General features: G+C 50.8%; 1 protein-coding gene across 6 annotated transcripts in view; it reads left to right on the top strand.

The window, feature by feature from the left end:
• The first annotated feature begins 2,511 nt into the window (after nt 1-2,511).
• Nucleotides 2,512-17,827, top strand: part of CUX1 (cut like homeobox 1) — a 362,384-nt gene continuing 347,068 nt past the window's right edge. For all 6 annotated transcript variants that reach the window (XM_069486412.1, XM_069486411.1, XM_069486413.1 and 3 more), the window contains exon 1: nt 2,512-2,623. In XM_069486412.1, coding sequence (XP_069342513.1) covers nt 2,561-2,623 — 63 coding nt within the window. In that variant the 5' untranslated portion in view covers nt 2,512-2,560. The remainder of the gene's footprint in view (nt 2,624-17,827) is intronic.

Genomic DNA, 17,827 nt, shown 5'->3' with positions numbered 1-17,827 from the left:
ATTTTATGTCTATACTTGCTCAAGAAAAACAAAATGTATTTTCAAAAGTTTTTTTAGGTCCACTTCATTCAGCTAAGGTCATTTTTGATGAGTGGTTTATTTTGAATGATTTTCTTTTTAAAAGGTGACATGTTGTGGTGCTTGCAAAGTTATATAACCCACCCCCAACCCCCAGGGAGCAATAAGGCTTGAATAACCCAAAACTTTGGTAGAAGAAATCTAAATTTTATTTAAATAGAGCTTAACCTCTGGACCAGCCAATGTCGTGTTTTTTTACTAAGTCAGGTTAGCATTTGCATGATATAAATATGACCAGAAACAAGGGTATTTAATAGTCATCAAATTTATTTCTAAAATATTGCCGTGGATTCAGAACCCTGAATTCCAACCAGATGTACTTCTGGAGTATTACACAGGTCATATATATTTTACTTTTTTGGTTCAAACCCAGGGGACCTACACGATAATTAGATTGAGAACATCTGCACTAAATCCAAACCATTTCCCTGATCCTTCCTTGAGCCTTCCCCACGGGAGGGATTTTCATTTTTTTTCAAAGCCCCCGCTCGTTTTATTTGTCTAGCCACTTTTAGAGCAATTCCTAGGTCTCGCCTGCGTGCCACCGCACAAACGCAAATTCGAAGGGGAGGGCAGAAGACCCCAAAGGGTGAACGAATCCTCAGAAGTGGTATTTCGTCCAGACAGGAATGGCCTGAGGTGGCATTGCCGCTTCCCGCCAGGAGCGTGACTCCGGGACAGGGCGTGGCCAGGCGCAGGGGCCGGGGCGCGCCGGTGGGCACGTGCGCCGGGACCCGAGGACCCGAGTGTCGGGGCGCCGCTGCCCTCTACCGGGCGGCGCGGTCGGAGCTGCAGCGCGGCCACCGGCCGACAGCGCGCGCGGGCTCGGGAGACTCACACCGAGGCAACCCTCGGCCACCCCAGGTCCGCAGTGCCCTGCCCAGCGCGGCGTCACCGCATCTGGGGCCGAGGCTCGCGACGCGCCCCCCAACGCCTGCGCGCTCCCACTCACCTGTTTCCTGCCCCTCCGTGAGTCAAGGCTGCGACGGGGACGCAGTGAACCCCGCTCCCGACCTCAGGAGCCTCCTCTTGATGAAACTGAGGCCCCTGGCCAGCAGTGTGAGACCTGGGGACACATGCGTTCCCCAACTCTTGGAACTTTCATTTCCACTCCCTTCCTTCAAAAATGCTGAATTCATTCCGCTGATCAGCGCTAAACCTTCGAACTCAGTTGAAAAGCGATTATTTTGCACTTAAATGTTTTATTTTGTATTCCATACAGATTTTATTTACGTATAGTTTTCAAGATTAAGAAATTTGGGGATTTGTTTTAACTAATTACACGTTAAATGAAGTGCGGGAGTCAAAGTACAGTATTCCTACTGGAAACTCAAACTCACACGTGTGTATAATCAATTAAAGATGACGCTCATAAAACGTGCTTTTGCCAGGTTTCTGCGAGGAAAGAAATCAAAAGAGAATTTATTTTTTGGTTTAAATTTTAGCATTTCTGTAAACTTGGAACCATGCTTTGTGTGTTGAGTGAATGCACCCACACTTTCCAAGTTTCTGCACCCAAAGGAATAAAAACCGAGGTGTCTGAACCACAGGAAGTTTCTCGGGCTGTTCCGCTGAAGCGCTGCGGGGGGACACAGAACTGTGCTTCAAGACTTTTCCTGTCGTGGCCTGAGCTGGAGTGGCTCGGGCGGATGGGGGCCGCCGGGACCCCTGTGCCACTGCCGTTGCGGTGCGTTCGGGAGCGACACGGGGGCCGCGCGGCCCGGGTGTGGGGCATTAACGGGTACAGCGACCTGAGGGTCAGGGGTGGTTTCCCCCAACTCCACTCCCCTAAGCACAGAACGCTGTTTCTGGCCGCCTCGGTCTCCGAGGCCCCGCTGGGCGCTGAGGGGTCGGTGTGCCACCGCCCACGGCCATTGCGCCTCCCACACGCGCTCCTGCCGTGGTCTGGCCCGCGCGGGGTCGGGGCTCGGGCAGGTGGTCGCGGCGGCTCGGAGAGGAAAAGAAGCACTGCGCGGGCGCCCGCCCCAAGGCGGCGGACCGCACCCCGGCCGAGGCCCTGAGGGACTGCGCTCGGCCGCCGCCCGCGACCCCCGGGGCCCTAAGCCCGCCCCAGGTGAGCCGGGCCCGGGGCCTCGCGTGGGGGCCCGGCGTCCCTCCCGCTGCCCTCCAGCGCCCCCTCGGGGCCGGGCCCGGGGCCGCCGCAGCTGGGGCTGGGGGCCCGAGAGGGCTGGCGGGGGTCGCGGGCCCGGCGCCCGCCAGCCCGCCTGCCGGGGGGAGGGGACCGGGGCCGCGCGCGCGAGGCCGGCCGTCGGCCGCCGCGCCCTCGGGCTCCGACTCCGGCTCCGGCTCGGGCTCGCCATGGCTGCGGCGGCGCCGTGAGGAGGAGTCCGCGTCCTCCGTGGCGGCGGCGGCGGCCGGCTCCAGGCCGGGTTTTGGCGCCGCCCGCCTGCTGCCTCCTGGCGGCTCCTGAACTCCAGCCCCCTCTCTATCAGCCTCTCACTCCGTCTCAATATGTCTCAAGATGGCGGCCAATGTGGGATCGATGTTTCAATATTGGAAGCGCTTTGATTTACAGCAGCTGCAGGTCAGGCTTCTCCTCGCTCGGCCTCTCGCCCGGGGGTGGGGGCTGCGGGCGGTCGCGGGCTCCCCCGGGGCCCCGGGCTGCCCGGCCGCCGGGGGGCCGCGGCGGCGGGGAGGAGGGGGGTGCCGGGGAAAGCGGGGCCGAGTCGGGGACAAGTCCCTCTCGCTCCCCGGCCCCCATTGATAACTCGCTTGATCAGAAATTGATCCTCTTTGTTCAATTCATCGATCAGCCCAAGATGGCGCCGGGAGCCGCCGCCGCCACCGCTGCCCCCGGTGTCTGCCCCCACCCCGGGCGCCCCCCCGGCCCTGCGCCGCCGCCGCCAGCGCCGCCGCCGCCGCCGCGGGACCGGGGAGGGGGCGGCCCCGGCGGCCCGCGGGGCGCGCGCGCGAGCGGGGAGCGGGTGGCGGGCGGCGGCGGCGGGCGCCGGGAGGGGGCTGCGGCCCGGTGGCGGCGCCCGCCCGCGCGCCCTGCGCCCCCGGCCCGCCGTATTCCCGGGGAAAGTTTGTGGGGAGTTGCTGTGGGGGTGAAGCGCCTGCCTCTCCAGGAGGAGCCGCCGCCACTGCCGCCGGCGCGGCGGAGCTGGGGCTGGTGGCGCTGTGGTGCCGCCGGCTCGGGGGAGGGTCAGAGCGGCCACCGGCGGCGGCGGCGGCGCGGCCCGGCTCCGGCCAGGCGGGCTGGTGGCCGGGCGGGCGCCCGCGCTCCCTGCCCGGGCCGGCCCGGGCCCCGGCCGCCGTCCCCGGCTGTCAGCGGGCCGGGTCGCGCCGCCGCTCGGGCACCCGGCGCTGCTCCCGGTGCTAACCCTGGGGTTTGTTTACGTCCCGGGGAGCGCCCCGGGACCACCCGCAAACCCCGCAGCCGCCCCGCTCTTTTGTGTTCCTGCGCCAGTGGCGCCGACCTGGCCCTCCGCGGCGGGGGACCCCCGTGGGGCGCTTTGGGGAAACTTGGCGAGGGGCGGCGGGGCTGCCCCGCACGCGGTGCGGGTGGATCGCGGCGCCCGGGACCTCCCGGCGGGAGTGGGAGGAGGGCTGCAACTTTCCCCGAGCGCAGGCCCCGCGCTGCGCCCCGGCGCGCCGGCTGCTCGGGCGGGGGACGCTTCCTCCCTGCCGCCGGTCCGGGCGGCTGTAGCCGCGCGCCCCGGGACTCCGGCCGCCCCCGGTCACCGCCACCCGCTCCACTCCGGCCCTCTCCTCTGGGAGCCTGCCCTCTGTGCAGGGTCCGCAGGCGCAATGGAGCGCGCGGCGGGTCCGCTCGGAGATGCCCTCTCCGGCCCGGTTCTCGAAAGCAAAGCCTGGAGGGCCGGGTTGGACTGTGGTGTGCCGGGCGGTGGTCGGAGCGCAGAGTCCCGGGCGCCGCCGGGGGAAAGTGCCGGGGCTCCCCATCTGGCGCCCGAGCTGCCGCCGTGCCCCGGGGGTGAGTTCCTGCCTGCCACCCCTCACCCGGAGGAGCGGCGCGCCCTTAGGGTCCGCCCCGCACGTGCCAGTTCCGCGCCCGCGGCGCCTGGACAGCCCCGGGACTCTGCCAGGTGGATGTTGTGCGTAGCCGGAGCCAAGTTGAAGGTGAGCGGCGTGTGGGCAAGAAGCTCCGTGAGTGCTGGCGCGAGGGGAAGTGGGGGTGCCCTGCGGCTTAGAATGGCCCAGGGCAGCCTGGCGCTGAGGAGGGGGGTGTCCCCTAGAGTCCCTGGGGACTGGCTACTGCTCCCAGCTATCTAAGGTGTGCGTGAAGGGGAACTTGGCTGAACTTTCGTAATCGGGAGGGCTGGTGATAGTGACCTGCAGTACCTGCAGGAGTAAAGCAAATGAACTCCAGATGCAGGCTTGTATGAAATGAAGCGAATTGGATTAAAACATACATAAATGGAGTCTGACAACTTTAATTGTATATGCTTGTTTTCTGCTCCTGCCTACGTAAGAACGATAAAGCAGACTCACAGTCGTTATGAAATTTCCTCAAATTTCTCGCTTAACTAGGAAGAAGACTATGTGAAATATGTATTTCCGATAAGATTAAAACTTAAAGGAGTTTGAGTATTTATTGACTAAAATAGATTACTCCAAAGTGTCTATTGTGTAAATTAGATTCCTGAATGTAATGAACACAGCCGAATGGCATTTTTGATAAATTGGTCTACCCTGTTTTAGTAAAAATAGCTCCCTTTTACCATAATTTAATTCCTGTGCTTACTGTAAAACCCGTTGTGGAGTTTTAAGAGACAAACCTTATTTTTTTTTTTTCTCTTGTCTTCCTAAATGTGACATGCTAGCTTAATTATCAATGAAGGCTCTTTTTTAAGCATCCTGGCAAAACTGTCTGGGAAATGGATTTGGTTTCTAGAGCATTATTAGGTTTTATGAAGTCTGTAACCCTGCCCCCTCTCTCCAAGTGAGTAGCTACTTCTTTAGGGGATCGTGGCTCTAGGATTTGATTGAAAGTTTCCTTCTTATTTTACTTGAACTTTATGTAGATCTCTAGAAGGGAAAGGGAAAAAAAAAAAACCCAAATCAAAATCCCTTATCTGAGCATCATTCTCTTTACTGAACATCTATTCTCTTTTGGTGGTAGCTCACGATTTGGCCTTAGATGATTTTCTGTGGCCGCTTCATCCCATGTTTGAAAACTTCAGTTGAATGCGGAATGCCAAAGTTCAAGTATAAGGCCAAACTGGTTCTTTCTGTGGGCCCTGAGGAGGCCTTTTGAGTTGGTATCTGGTGGAGTGTCCTGTGTATTCCCACAGACAGTAAGTGAGCCAATGAGACTGCAGTTTGAGAGGGAATTCATTAGTTTCAGACTCTTCTCATCTTTCCAGTCCTCTTTATACTGAGATCGGGTTGCCTGCAGAGCCCAGGGTAGGTTGTGGCATTGCCACCTGCAGGTAAAGAGGCTGGGTCTCAGCGAGGCAGATCCAGGTTGGAGAGTTCTGAGGGTCCGGGGTGAGGTGGGGCAGTTCTGCACCTCTTCAGTGACCCAGTGAGCCGGGGCTGGGTCCTTGTCCTGCTTTGTGGGTCTGGAAGCTGCTGCCTTGGGATGGGAGTGAGCGCCCAGAGAGAGTTTCTGATGTTTCTTCTTTATTTCCCTTCCTTTTTAGTTCCAGAGGCTTGTGGTGTGGAAGCTTTAGTGCTTTGGCCTTGCTGAGACTAGTTGGACAAGTTTTTGTGCTATCCTAGACTTGTAAAAACCAGGGTTTTTTTTTTTTTTTTAAATAAGAAAAACACCATTGTATAAATTTATCTTTTAAATACACGTTTGAAAAGAGGACACTTTCTAAAACAAGCTCATGTAGCCCTGCATGTTAGTGGAGCTTTGAACTTTTGGGGATGGGGCCTGCCAGTGAACAGCTTCCCTTTGGGGCATTATTCCCACGTGGTGACCAGTGTTCTCCTTAAGGAGCCTCTGCAAAAGTAAACTTTAAAAGTTGTCGTCTTTTTCAAAATTAGAAAACAATTTCGGTTTTGCTGGAATTCCATTTTCTGGTTGCTTTTGTTTTCTTCTGTTTTGGAAGTGTGTATGTTACTGCCTGTCCAGTACGTTCCCCATAATAAGTATATTATTTTGGTTAAAATGCTCCATCTAGTACCCTTTATAAAATAATGAATAAACAACTTACACTGGTGCTGCTCCTGTTTTTGTTTTCATGGTTCTTTTAATATCAGTGACTTTGAGATTAGGTATGGAAAGGGGTCATTTTCAGTTGATTATAGTTCTTTCCTGTGTGAAACTATTTTTTTTTAAGTCAGTGAAGGGATAGTGTTAAGGCAACACCTGCTGGTACAGTTGGGTCCACAGAGCCCCCATGCTTGCTTCCCCAATTTCATGTGTCTTCTGTCAGTAGTTAGCTCGCATGAGAAAGTTGGGACAAATAGCCCAGTCCCCGCTGGAATTATTCTCTCCTCATCCACTGAGCTAACCTTAAAAATGTTGTCTGATGAACCCATTGAGCCCAAGACCTTTAATGGTCATTTAAAGTCTTTTCTCCTGTTGCTACACAATTAAGACAAACCCAGCAGGGTTTACGTGGGAGCTGTGCAGAAATCATAGTTTTTGCTCCTTTGACCCCCTCTGGGTCCACCTGTAGCAGTGAGCAATCAAAACCATTCCTGAGGCTGTGCGCACATTCTGTGTCTTAGTACAGAAAACAAAGTTAGAAGTAGAAAATCCATTTGTGTTTCAGCCCATTTATAAAGCCCCAGGAACATCTGTAGTGAAATGAAGGAAGGACACATTTGTTAGGGAAAAACTTGCAAATTTTTTAAAAAGAGAAATTTCATCTTGAATGAAAAATCCTGCAGAGCTAGGTTCAATTCCTACCTGTGCTTGGCTCATGTAAATTTCACATTAAAGGCAAGCATATCTGATGGATTGCAACATAAATGTTATGTAAAAGTTACTGTAACAGTTATTCTAATATACAGGGATCATAAGGTATTGTAGAAATTATTTAAAACGTATTTAAAATTACTTATTATATAACTTTTAAAAATGTAATTGCTCTCCCTGTGAAAAGTCTGACTTTTATTAGTAATTGTCAAAGACAAAAATTCGTCTATCTGGTTCCTTTTGTTTTGTCTGAAGCTCTGTATTATCGCTGCAGAGAGAGAGATAGTTTTGGTTTCAACTGAAATTTCTCTGCCTCTGATTGTTTAAACCAGACCCTTAATCTTATTTTAACATATTTAAAATGTCCATAGAACCCGGAAGAATTGTTTTGTGTAAGTAGCTAGTGAATGTAGTTTAAACACTCAAGCAATTCTGGTATCTAATTGGAAACAGGTGGAATTCTTGGAATCCTGTGTTTGAGTCTTATTATAGCAAAACGTAGGGACACTTTTTACTTGTGGCCATTCACTCTGTCGAAGCTATTTGAAGAGGGGCCCCACAGCTCCTTGTTGTGCCCACTACAGTTTACCTGGGTGTTTTACGAACTGAAAGCCTGTGTATGCTTAGACGTGGAGAGAATTTGTGTGCCGCTAATGGAGTGAAAAAGGAATCTACTGGCATAATTAGACAAGTGATTTAGTATCTGTGTTATATAACTTATATAGCAAAGAAGTTGTGAATTCATTTGTGATTTTTGATTTGATAAAGATTTATTGATTTGAGCATTTAGGTACATTTTATTATGCCCTAATAATGATTTAGAATTCAGGGAGAAGTTACAATTTTCCCGAGAAATTCTGCATTTAGCGATATGAGCTTCACTAGCAACCAAAAAAATGGGAACTAGGTGAGGGGGCTGTTTCAATAAAATATTAATAATGGGGCCCTCTGAATTGTCTGAGTCATTTTATCCATTCTAGTTTTCAAGTTGTGTTCCTGAAAACCAGTTGGCAGCCCTGGTTTTGGTATGTGTCTCAGAATCGAGTTTTGGTTTGTGTGTAGGTGTTGGATTTTACTGAAAAGGACAGTAAAGGTTTGTACGGAGCTACTCCTGCCTGGGTTGTGGATTTGCCGACCTGTAAACAGTCTTGCTTTTCAGCTGTGTTCTGAGAAAGTTGGTGGAGGAGAGTAGAGTAGTCTTTGGAGGGGAAGAGGTGTCCCTGCGGGAAGTTAACTGGGATTGAGGGGGCCCTGTGCTGTGGTCCTCATCTGTGCTACGCCAGAAGCAGCTTCAAAGCACCTGGGTTGTGACTTAAAGATTTTTAAAAAATGCTTGTGCTACCCTGTTCACATATGACACAGTTAAAAAACATAATGAGGGTGAACAGCTCTCTTTGAAAGACATCACATTTGTTGCAAAACCCATCAAGAACTTTTCCTTTAAAAAGCAAAGAACTCTTTAACAAAAATAATTTTAATTCTTTCTGTAATTAGATTCCAATAGGAAGATGATATCATGCAAAATAAAGGTTAACTTCTTTATTTCAATCCGATGATTTTTCCTTACTGCAGGAGATCCAGGGTAGTTGGCAGAATTTTTGTGTTTGTTAGAGCCCTGGGCCCTGGGAAGCCCGGGTAGTTCTGCGGCCACAGAGGCCACCCCTCCCCACCCTGCTGCTGCCCCCCAAGTGAGATTGGTACAGATTCCATCCACAGGGGTCTTCCTCCAGGGAGGAACACAGTCTCAGGTGACAGGATGGGGGCCGGGATGGGAATATTCCTCCTGGGGATTTACTGACACTGCTGAGGAACTGAAAAAAAGTAGCCAGGTAGAAAATTCACATTAAGTGAAACTGACCAGGTTCTGCTTCCTTTCATTAAAGGGTCTGTGAAAATGAGTTGAGAATGTCAACAAAGGGGCCCACAGCTTTACGAAATAGGAGAGTCCACCGGAGTGGACTGGGCCTGCCGGGCCTCCCGCAAGGCCGACCCCATCAGCTGACACGTGAAATCTTGGATGCTCCTGACCATTTGTGATTTATGCAGTCAACGTAGGAGGAAATTACCAGAGCTTACTCTGAAATGCCGGGGAAATAGCTTGTTCTTTTTTAGTATACCGGCAAGGGGACTGTTTTCTTACATCTTTCTATTTGGCTGTGTTTAATCAATAAGTAAATGTAGTTAACATTTTTTAAAAAGTTATCTGTGCTTGTGAGGTGTTCCAAGTTCGGTTAAAGGAAAAACAAATTGACAAATTAGCTCTTTCTTAAGTGAATATTGTGAAATTGTGAGAAATAGAATGCCAGGCTTACTGTCATTAAAAATTTATTTGGGTGTTGACAGCTTTTTGCTAAATGTAAGACACTCAGATCCTGTCCACCCACCGTATGAAAATAAAAACCCAAAAAACAAAATGCAATCCCCAAACTTCTTTCCATTTGCTCCCCCCAAACAAGATAGTCTTTCTTAGATTGGGTCTTTCTCTCTAGTAAATTGTTACTGTTTTGTTTTCAAATGTAGTTCTATGTTTTTTAAGACCAGAAGGAATATAAACTCATCCTAGGCAGTTTTTGTTCAGTTGGTATTTTGGACCTGTGAGGTTCTTTGGTTTATTGCCACCTTCGCTTCAGTTTTTAGGGAAGAAATTGTTATTTAGATAAAAGTAACTTGATAAAAGCTAGTAAATGACACCAAAGGCAAATCTTTGTCTTGAAGAACCTGCAGCTGCAAACATCATCCGGGCCGTGGGCAGCTGGTGAAGGGAGGGCCGTGGTGGAGCCGCCCTCGGCCTGCGCGGTGCCAGTGCTGGGCCCCTGCTATCAATACTGCCTGTCACTTCTTGCCCTTCTCCTGCGTTTCCGCCCTGCCAAGCCTGTCCTCTCCTGTGTTGTGACAACTGTTTTTTTTTTTTTAAATAAGTATTTGTGGCGCTTCATTATTTTGAGATTCTTGGGAGAAAGATACTATGTAAATGAAAATTAAAAATAAAATTCTTGCTGGAGGGAATCGTACATTTAATGTTTTTCATGCAGTTTGGAAAAGACTTTTGTTTTTCCCCTGCAAATAGGAACATTTTGTGGCTCCTGTCACTGTTTTTGCATCATTCTGAAAGGTGTGGCAGATAATGGCAAACACGTTCTTATTTTCTGTTTTTTCCCTTACGGTAGTTAACCCAGAACTTGAACCCGTGCAGTCTGTGTACTGTGAATTATTTCTGTTTCATACGCTCACCGAGAGTTTAGATAGCAACAGCCCATGGAACACAAACATTTCAAAAGGAAAAGGATTTGAGTCCTCAATATACAGAAATTACAAGTAAAATTATGACTACAGCTATAAATCAAATTCCATCTTCCTTTCCTATTCACACGGCAGAGATGTTATAAGTCGTACAGTTTGGAGACGGAAAATTGTGAACACAGGAGCATTCATTTAAACCAGTGCAGAAACATTAATGTATTGCAGTTGCTTCATTTCTGCTGTACCTCTCCTCCTCGCTTACACAGTGACATGTGCGGTCGTATCATTCAGCTAGGTGGGAGACAAGTTCAAGTTTGGAGTCATGTTTCTGCTCTGTGGGCACGTGTGGGGTCCAGGAGCCAGACAGGAGGCCAAGGCTGCTGCAAGGCACTAGGTGACTGGGTGTACCGCAGACTTTGCAGTCACTGGTTGGCTCGGGGACCATGAGGTGGCTGGGGGCCTTGCAGAGCTGTGCTACGCAGTCATAACGCCATCATCTGGAGCTGGCCGTCCCAGAGGAACACTCAGTCATCTCCTCTCCTCCAGTGGGTCATCAGCCCTGGTACCACAGTTTGTCAGTATTGATGTGGGTTTGGGAGAGGAAGGATATTGCCAGTTATGGTTGGATGTCATTGTCGGGGGAGTATGAAGTGGTTTGAGATTGTTTTACGTGGCTCTGCGTTGGTATATAATTACGCTGTCATCTTAAAACGTGCTGATACTTTCATGAAATCTTTTTGTGTGTGTATGCAGTTAGTTTGGGGGACTGCTTACTGTATGTTGGAGCCAAGTCTTTCTAACACACAGGCTGAGTGCGTAGTCTTTTCTTGTTTCAGAATTGTCCACTCGGAACAGGTTGCAGTCCATTATAGATGTGGCTGCCAGATTAATCTTCCCAAACCATGGATTTCATCATGTCGTCCCTCTCCTGAAACATTCACAGTGACTCACTTTGGCACAGAAGGGAGACCACATTCCTCAGGCTGGCAGACAGAGTTCCTGATGGTTATCTCCACCTTACCTAAACCTTTTTGTCCCAGGGAGAATGACCCCAGAATGTTGCCCATTTGGGGAAGCTTGTCCCCCCCTCCCTCTGATTGTTCAAGCCTCAGGCCTATTTCATGCCTGCCTTCTTAACCTCGCCCCCTGCGCCAGGCGCCGGCAGTGGGGAGTTAGGATAGCAGTGGCTTTCCGCCTGGAGGAGTGGACGGGGCAGCCAGGACAAGGCTGTGATGGAGCCGCGAGCTGCAGGAAGGGCATTGAAGCCAGATGGTGGGGCGTGGGCAGGAAAGACCCCTGGAGGAGAGGTGACACTTGATCTGAGTTCGGTGGGCCTGGGGAGGCGTGGGAGAGAAGCAGCGCTTCCCAGCAGGACAGTGTGGGGTGGCCGGGGGCTCCCTCCTCCATTGCCCTTGACTGTCCACTCAGCACCCATCGCAGCACCAGCCGTCCTCCCCATCTGCACCCCCTGCTCCCCCTGCTCCCCTGCTGTCCGCCTGGTGCCCTGTGTGCCTGCTGTCTTGGCCCGCCACAGTTGTTGGCACCTGGAAGTAACTGCTGTGTGACAACTGTAGGCCTCTTTTAAGGGGGCAGGTCCTGTGCATTCTGATTCAGGACTCATTAGCTAGTTCAGAATACAAACTTAATTCTTTTTAATATTGTGAAAAGTAGGTAGATTAATTTTAAATGGCTGCTTTGAAATCTGATAGGTACATCTCAGAATATGTCTTTCTTTTTATTCTCATTTATTAAACTCTTTCTCTGCAAAGTAACACATACATTGGTTAATATACAGTTAACCCTTGAACAACATGGAGGTTAGGGGTACTGACCCCCCCCACACAGTTGAAGATCAATGTGTGAGTTTTGACTCTTCCAAAACTTAACTACCAATAGTCTACTGTTGAATGGAAGCCTTACCAATAGTAAATAGTTGATTAATACATATTTCATATATGTATTATGTACTGTATTCTTACAGTAAAGCACACTAGAAAAAAGTTATTAGGAAAATCATAAGGAAGAGAAACTGTTTACTATTCATTAAGTGGAAGTGGATCATCATAAAGGTCTTCATCTTCGTCATCTTCACGTTGAGTAGGCAGAAGAGGAAGAGGAGGGGTTGGTTTTGCCGTCTCAGGGGTGGCAGAGACGGAAGAGGTGGAGGAGAGGCAGGCACACTTGGTATAACTTATTGAAAAAAATCCGCTTGTAATTGGACCCATGCGGTTCAAACCTGTGTTATTCAAGGGTCAACTATATACATAATTGTACTTGTGGCACATAAAACAAAAAACCCCACATTTTTAAAAATAGAATTGGGCAGAACAATTCTCCGACAGAGATTTATTCTTTGACTTTGCTCATAGCCTGAATGGGAGGAAACTCTTCCCCATATGAACGGGGAAAGCGCGTATTGTGGTGGTCAGAACCCAACAAATGTGCGAGAAAGCCGGGAGCGAGAAACATGGAGCGTTGGGTGTCAGTGCTGAAGGAATGTCTCCCGTCTGCTTGTCCCCCAGGCGCTGTCCCATGGGTCTGGCCTACGGCTGGGCAAAGGCACGGCCTGCTCTGGGCCGGCCGGTTTCAGAGCAGTGGCCCTCATAGCCTGCGTGCTTTTGCTGCCTCTTCGTTTAGTCAAAGAAAGTACCTAGGATATTTTTGTAGAGGTGACGTCACTGTCTGGCTGCACGGCGTTTGCACGGATTTGGGGAAGTGAGGGCTGGGAGAGGGGGCTGAGAGAGCCAGGGTGCCGGGTCCAGTGTGGGTGGCCCATGGGGGCTGGGCCTGGCGTCTGGCCACCCCCGGCAGAGGGAGAAGGTGTGCTCCTTTTGGGATATGGGGGATTTTGGGGGGACTGATAGGAATTCCAAGGGTTGAGCCTATGGGGAAAGGAGTGTTTAAGCTCAGTGGAGAGATTGGCACTGAAGTCTGGAAGATGGGTTGAAACCTGGAGTTTGAAACCCTGGGAGGATTTTGTTGTTTTGGTTGGAGCGCGAGGGTTTTAAATGGTTTGAGGTGGAGTGGGGCGAGGAATTAGTTTTAACTGGGCAATCTCCCCTTCTCATCTTACCTTTCACAGTTCTGGAGTGAGGACTGCTGTGAGTTTCAGTAAGAGGCGTACAGAAGAGAAGAAAAGCAGCGCTCGTAGGACTGGGTTCTGTACATTCTGCAGAACACTGGTTCTGCAGCCGGTTTTATGTCCACTGATGAAGAGACAGGAACTTTTATTTTTTATTTTATTTGTGTACTGACAGCTCATCTCCTGAGGATGGACAGCGGGCAGGCACTGGTTTAGGCTCTCGGTTTATCTCATGTTATCCACACGATGGCCCTATGGAGGGGATGCCAGGCGGCTGTAGGTGAGAAGCTGGCCAGTGGGAGACACACACCTGTGTCTGCTGAGCTCCAGGGCCTGCTTTTCCACCAACTCCTGCTGTTCCCTAGGTCTGTGGTCCCCAGACCCCCGGGCTGAGGACCGGTACCAGTCCGTGGCCTGTTAGGAGCTGGGCTGCACAGTAGGAGGTGAGTAGCAGGCAAGCAAGCGAAGGAAGATTCATCGGAAGATTCATCTGTATTTACAGCCGCCCCCCATTGCTGGCATCACTGGGTGAGCTCCGCCTCCTGTCAGATCAGTGGGGGGCATTCGATTTGCATAGGAGCACAAACCCTACTGTAAACTGCGCATGCGAGGGATCTAGGTTGCGGGGATCTAGGTTGCGCTGTTGCTATGAGACTCTAATGCCTGGTGATCTGAGGTGGAGCTGGGGCGGTGATGCTGGCACTGGGGAGAGGCTGCAAATACAGATTATCATTAGCAGAGAGGTTGGACTGCACAATGAATGTAATGTGAATGAAACTATTGCCCTCTCCGGTCTGTGGAAAAATTGTCTTCCATGAAACGGGTCCCTGGTGCCACAAAGGTCGGGACCACAGCCCTAGATGACTCTCATTTGAAACAGTGGGGTCATCTGGGGACTCCAGAGAAGGAGGTCCCTGTCCAGGTGGGTCTGGGTCAATTAGCTGTCAGCAGCTAGGGGTGGAGATGGGGCCAGGTGGGAGGGTCTGGTGGGCAGCTCCTTCTGGGGGAGCCTCCCTGGCTGGAGCCCAGAGGACTGTCTGACGTACCGAACCACTAGAACCACAGCTGCCACGGCCCCTTAGCAAACCTCATCTGACAGCTGGGGGCAGTCACAGTGTCGGGCTGCAGGGAATCCTCCTTGTCCTATCACCCGACAGCCTCAGATGCCCTGTCTGTGATTAAGCAAATCTGTTGCTGAGTTTTAGGGAAGTGTTAGGCAGGAGAGAGGCCTAATCGTGGGGCCTGAGGGGCCTGGAGGAGAGGCCTGCCCTCTGCATTGGGCAGTTCTTGAGCGCTGAGTCTCCTAACCAGGACGTTTCTCTGAGCTGCTGGGCGTGATGCGAGTTGCCCTTCGATACTGATATTTGTATTTAGCCCTGTGATGGCCAAGGCCAAGTCCCCACTCTCCAAGCCCCTGGGAGACTGGCTGATTCGGTCCCTACGGTGATATTGGACTCAAATCCATGCGGACCCCGACGTTGTGAGGACACACCACTGCACAGGATTCTGTTCTCAGCTACACGTGATGTTGAGCATGTGTTCAGAAAGAGATTGACTTCATATGCGGTGGCCATCTGTCCTCAGAGAAGCAGTCTGGTCACAGTGACACCTCTCAGATCTTAGCTTATTTTCCTTAGGGAATAGGAAAACTGAGCTGAAAAACTGAGCTTTTGGACCACTCTGGATTCAGATGATTTTTTTTCTGCATGCCTGATTTTTTTGTGATGATACGATTTGTTTTGTTAAGAAATTATAAATTTAAAGAGAAAATATGCAAAAATGTGTACTGGTCTTAGAAATAATGCTGTACATTAGTGACGTTGCTTGCAGTTTTGTGTGTTTTTGGAGCGGCTCAGTTTTTTCGTAGACTCTTGGTACCGTTCATCTGTTCATTTATTGAGCATCTCGTGGTACCTGATTGCAGCACATGATCCTGTTCAAGCTCCGGGGTGCCAAGAGGGACAAGCCCCCAGCCTGCTGGTGAGGGACCTGCAGGCACAGACTGTGAGGCGCTGGGTGCGTCTGATATGTGGGTGGGGCAGGGGTTTGGAGGGATGGGCTCAGGCCATCTTGTTCCAATGACTTATGTAGTCAGTTCTTCAGAATTTATTGAGTGTCGTCTGTGTGCCAGGCCATGTTACAGCCCAGGGACCCAGTGACCAGAACAGTAGGGAATCCTTGCCCTCAAGGAACTTACATTCTCGAAGGGGAGACAGAAAACAAACATAAGGAATAAGTGAATTGTACGGCTGAGTGCCCAAGTGCCCTGGGAACAGAGCACCACCAGTGCGCTAAGCCCCACGGGGTCCTTTCTGCCTTCCGAAGGCCCCGAGAATTAACTGAGTGTTAAATTGAGGAGGGATTGCTCAGTGCTCAGACCTGTGTTTAGGAGGACCCTTCTGGAAGCCCCAAATGAAAGGCAGACCAGACTGAGGAAGGAGGGGCGGGTGATGAAGAGTGGAACCAGGAGGGTGTGGCCGTCAGGATCCCAAGAGAGGATGCTGGGCGGCGGCTGTGCCAGACTGGGTGAGCCCAGGCCCTGGCATTTCGCGTGAGGGCTGCTGGGGGGATAACGACGATGGCGGAGATGGTGCCAGGTGAGTGGCATTTCCATGGCCTCCAGTGGGGCTGAGAAACTGAGGCAGCCGTGGAAGGGCAGGGAACAGCTCATGGAGGGAGTGGTCTTCAGTGTCCTGTCTACCCTGAGCATCCCGAGGCCGGTGTCCCTGGTGCCCAGGGTGCAGGTTGCTGGCACTTGCAGAGGCAGACCCCGTGTAGACGTCTACCCAGCTGGGCCCCTCAAGTTTGTGAAACACAGGTGGGGTGACGGGACCCGAGCTGCAGCGTTGGATGTGACTCCGACACGCAGCAGTCAGCCTGGAGTTTCTTTATTCATCCTTCTTTGCTTTTTGTCGGTAATCCTTTGTAATTCCCCGGTTTCATGATGTAATTCTAATGGAATTAAACTTGAACACTTCAAAATTATGTAATTAATTGTGTTCGGCTTCAATTACAATGACTGATTATAGTGATACCTGGTGGCAAGTCAGGTACCTACTGGCGGGGTGTTCATGCCTGCTCGGTGTTAGGACAGCTTCTTTCTGTTGGCTGCCGGGGGCCTGCTCAGGTGCCTCTGGTCCCTGCCTCGCCACAAGCAGCTCCACGGGCGTGCAGCAGGGAAGGAGGGAGGGTGATGGCGTGCAGGGAAGGGCTGCTTTAGGATGGGGCGCCTTGGGCTTGTCTGCTAGCAAAGTTAAGTTTGGGACTGGCTGGAGGAAGCTGAGGGCGTTCAGTGAGTCTCCTATTTTCCTGGGAAACATGAGGGTGGGTGCGTTCAAGTGAACGTGAAGGATTCAGAAATTGGAAAGGCAGCTTATGGAGAAGGGATAAAGTGTGAGAACCACCATGGGGCGTGGTAAAGGAGAAGATGGAAGTCAGGTTAAAAAATGTTGCTGTGCCGTGGTATTTCCAGGGCCCTGGGACCTGTAGACTGAGCCATCGGACCCTAAAACGGAGCTCTGTGTTCTCTGTGTTTGCAGATTTCCCAGAAAGTCTGAATCCTTTTTGCAAATCAAGGTAGTTTTCTTTTGCATTAGGAAGAGGGGATGCTGCTGAGAAACTGTCACCTCGACTGACTGTCCCCCCGAAGCTGGTCACTTGGCATCTCCCTGGGATGGGAGGCACAGTGTTCAGACAGGCATCGAGAGTTCAGGGCACCAGGCTGCCCTTTCTGACCCTGTCCTGTCCCTGTGTATAGGCCTGCCTTTCCTCAGTCGCCAGACGTACCTGCTGTCACATTTCCTCCAGGGAGGAGTCTCGAAATCGACTCGGATGGGCAACGCCCAGGTGTGGCATTCAGTGCCCAGTGATCTGTTTCTGAGAGGTACCTCTCACGTATTGAAAGGCTTAGGGCATCTTTTCAAAAAGCTGATTCTTTAATGTCTTAAAGTACAGAGGTATTGTTAATGCCGTCAACTGGGTTTTCCAGTGTGCAGAGTGTGCTGTGCTGACAGGGGGCCCTCGTTTCAGGCTCTCGTTTCAAAGCTCTAGTCAAGGCGGATATTTGGGTTAGGTCCATTAGGATGCCAAAATATGTTATAGATTATTTTCTATTTTCTTAAGGGAGAGTGGGACTCGAAAACATTCAAGTGCACAACTAGTTTTAGAAAGTTCGTTTTTACTGGGGAGCGTCAAGATGGTAAAAATTTGAAAAAAATTTTTTTCTCTTCTGAACACGCTGCTTACTGTCCTGGTGCAGAGAATGTTTCCTTTGACACAATGTCTCCATCCTGTTACCTTTTTTTTTTTTCTTTGAAGATAAAATTCACATAACATAAAATTCACCTTTTTAAAGTTTAAAATTCATTGGTTTTCAGTATATTCACAATGTTGTGCAACCATCAACACTGTCTAGTTCCAGACATTCCCAACACCCCAATAAGAAGCCCCCGTACTTGTGAGACGTTACCCCCCACCCTCTGCATAACCTACTCTCTGTCTCCCTGGATTGGATTTTCCTGTTGTGGGTAATTCACGTATAAACGGAGTGATACCATATGTGACCTTTTGTG

The sequence above is a fragment of the Eulemur rufifrons genome, chromosome 14 (genome assembly GCF_041146395.1).
Source record: "Eulemur rufifrons isolate Redbay chromosome 14, OSU_ERuf_1, whole genome shotgun sequence".
NCBI lineage: Eukaryota > Metazoa > Chordata > Mammalia > Primates > Lemuridae > Eulemur > Eulemur rufifrons.
This window is presented reverse-complemented; position numbering and strand designations above follow the sequence as displayed.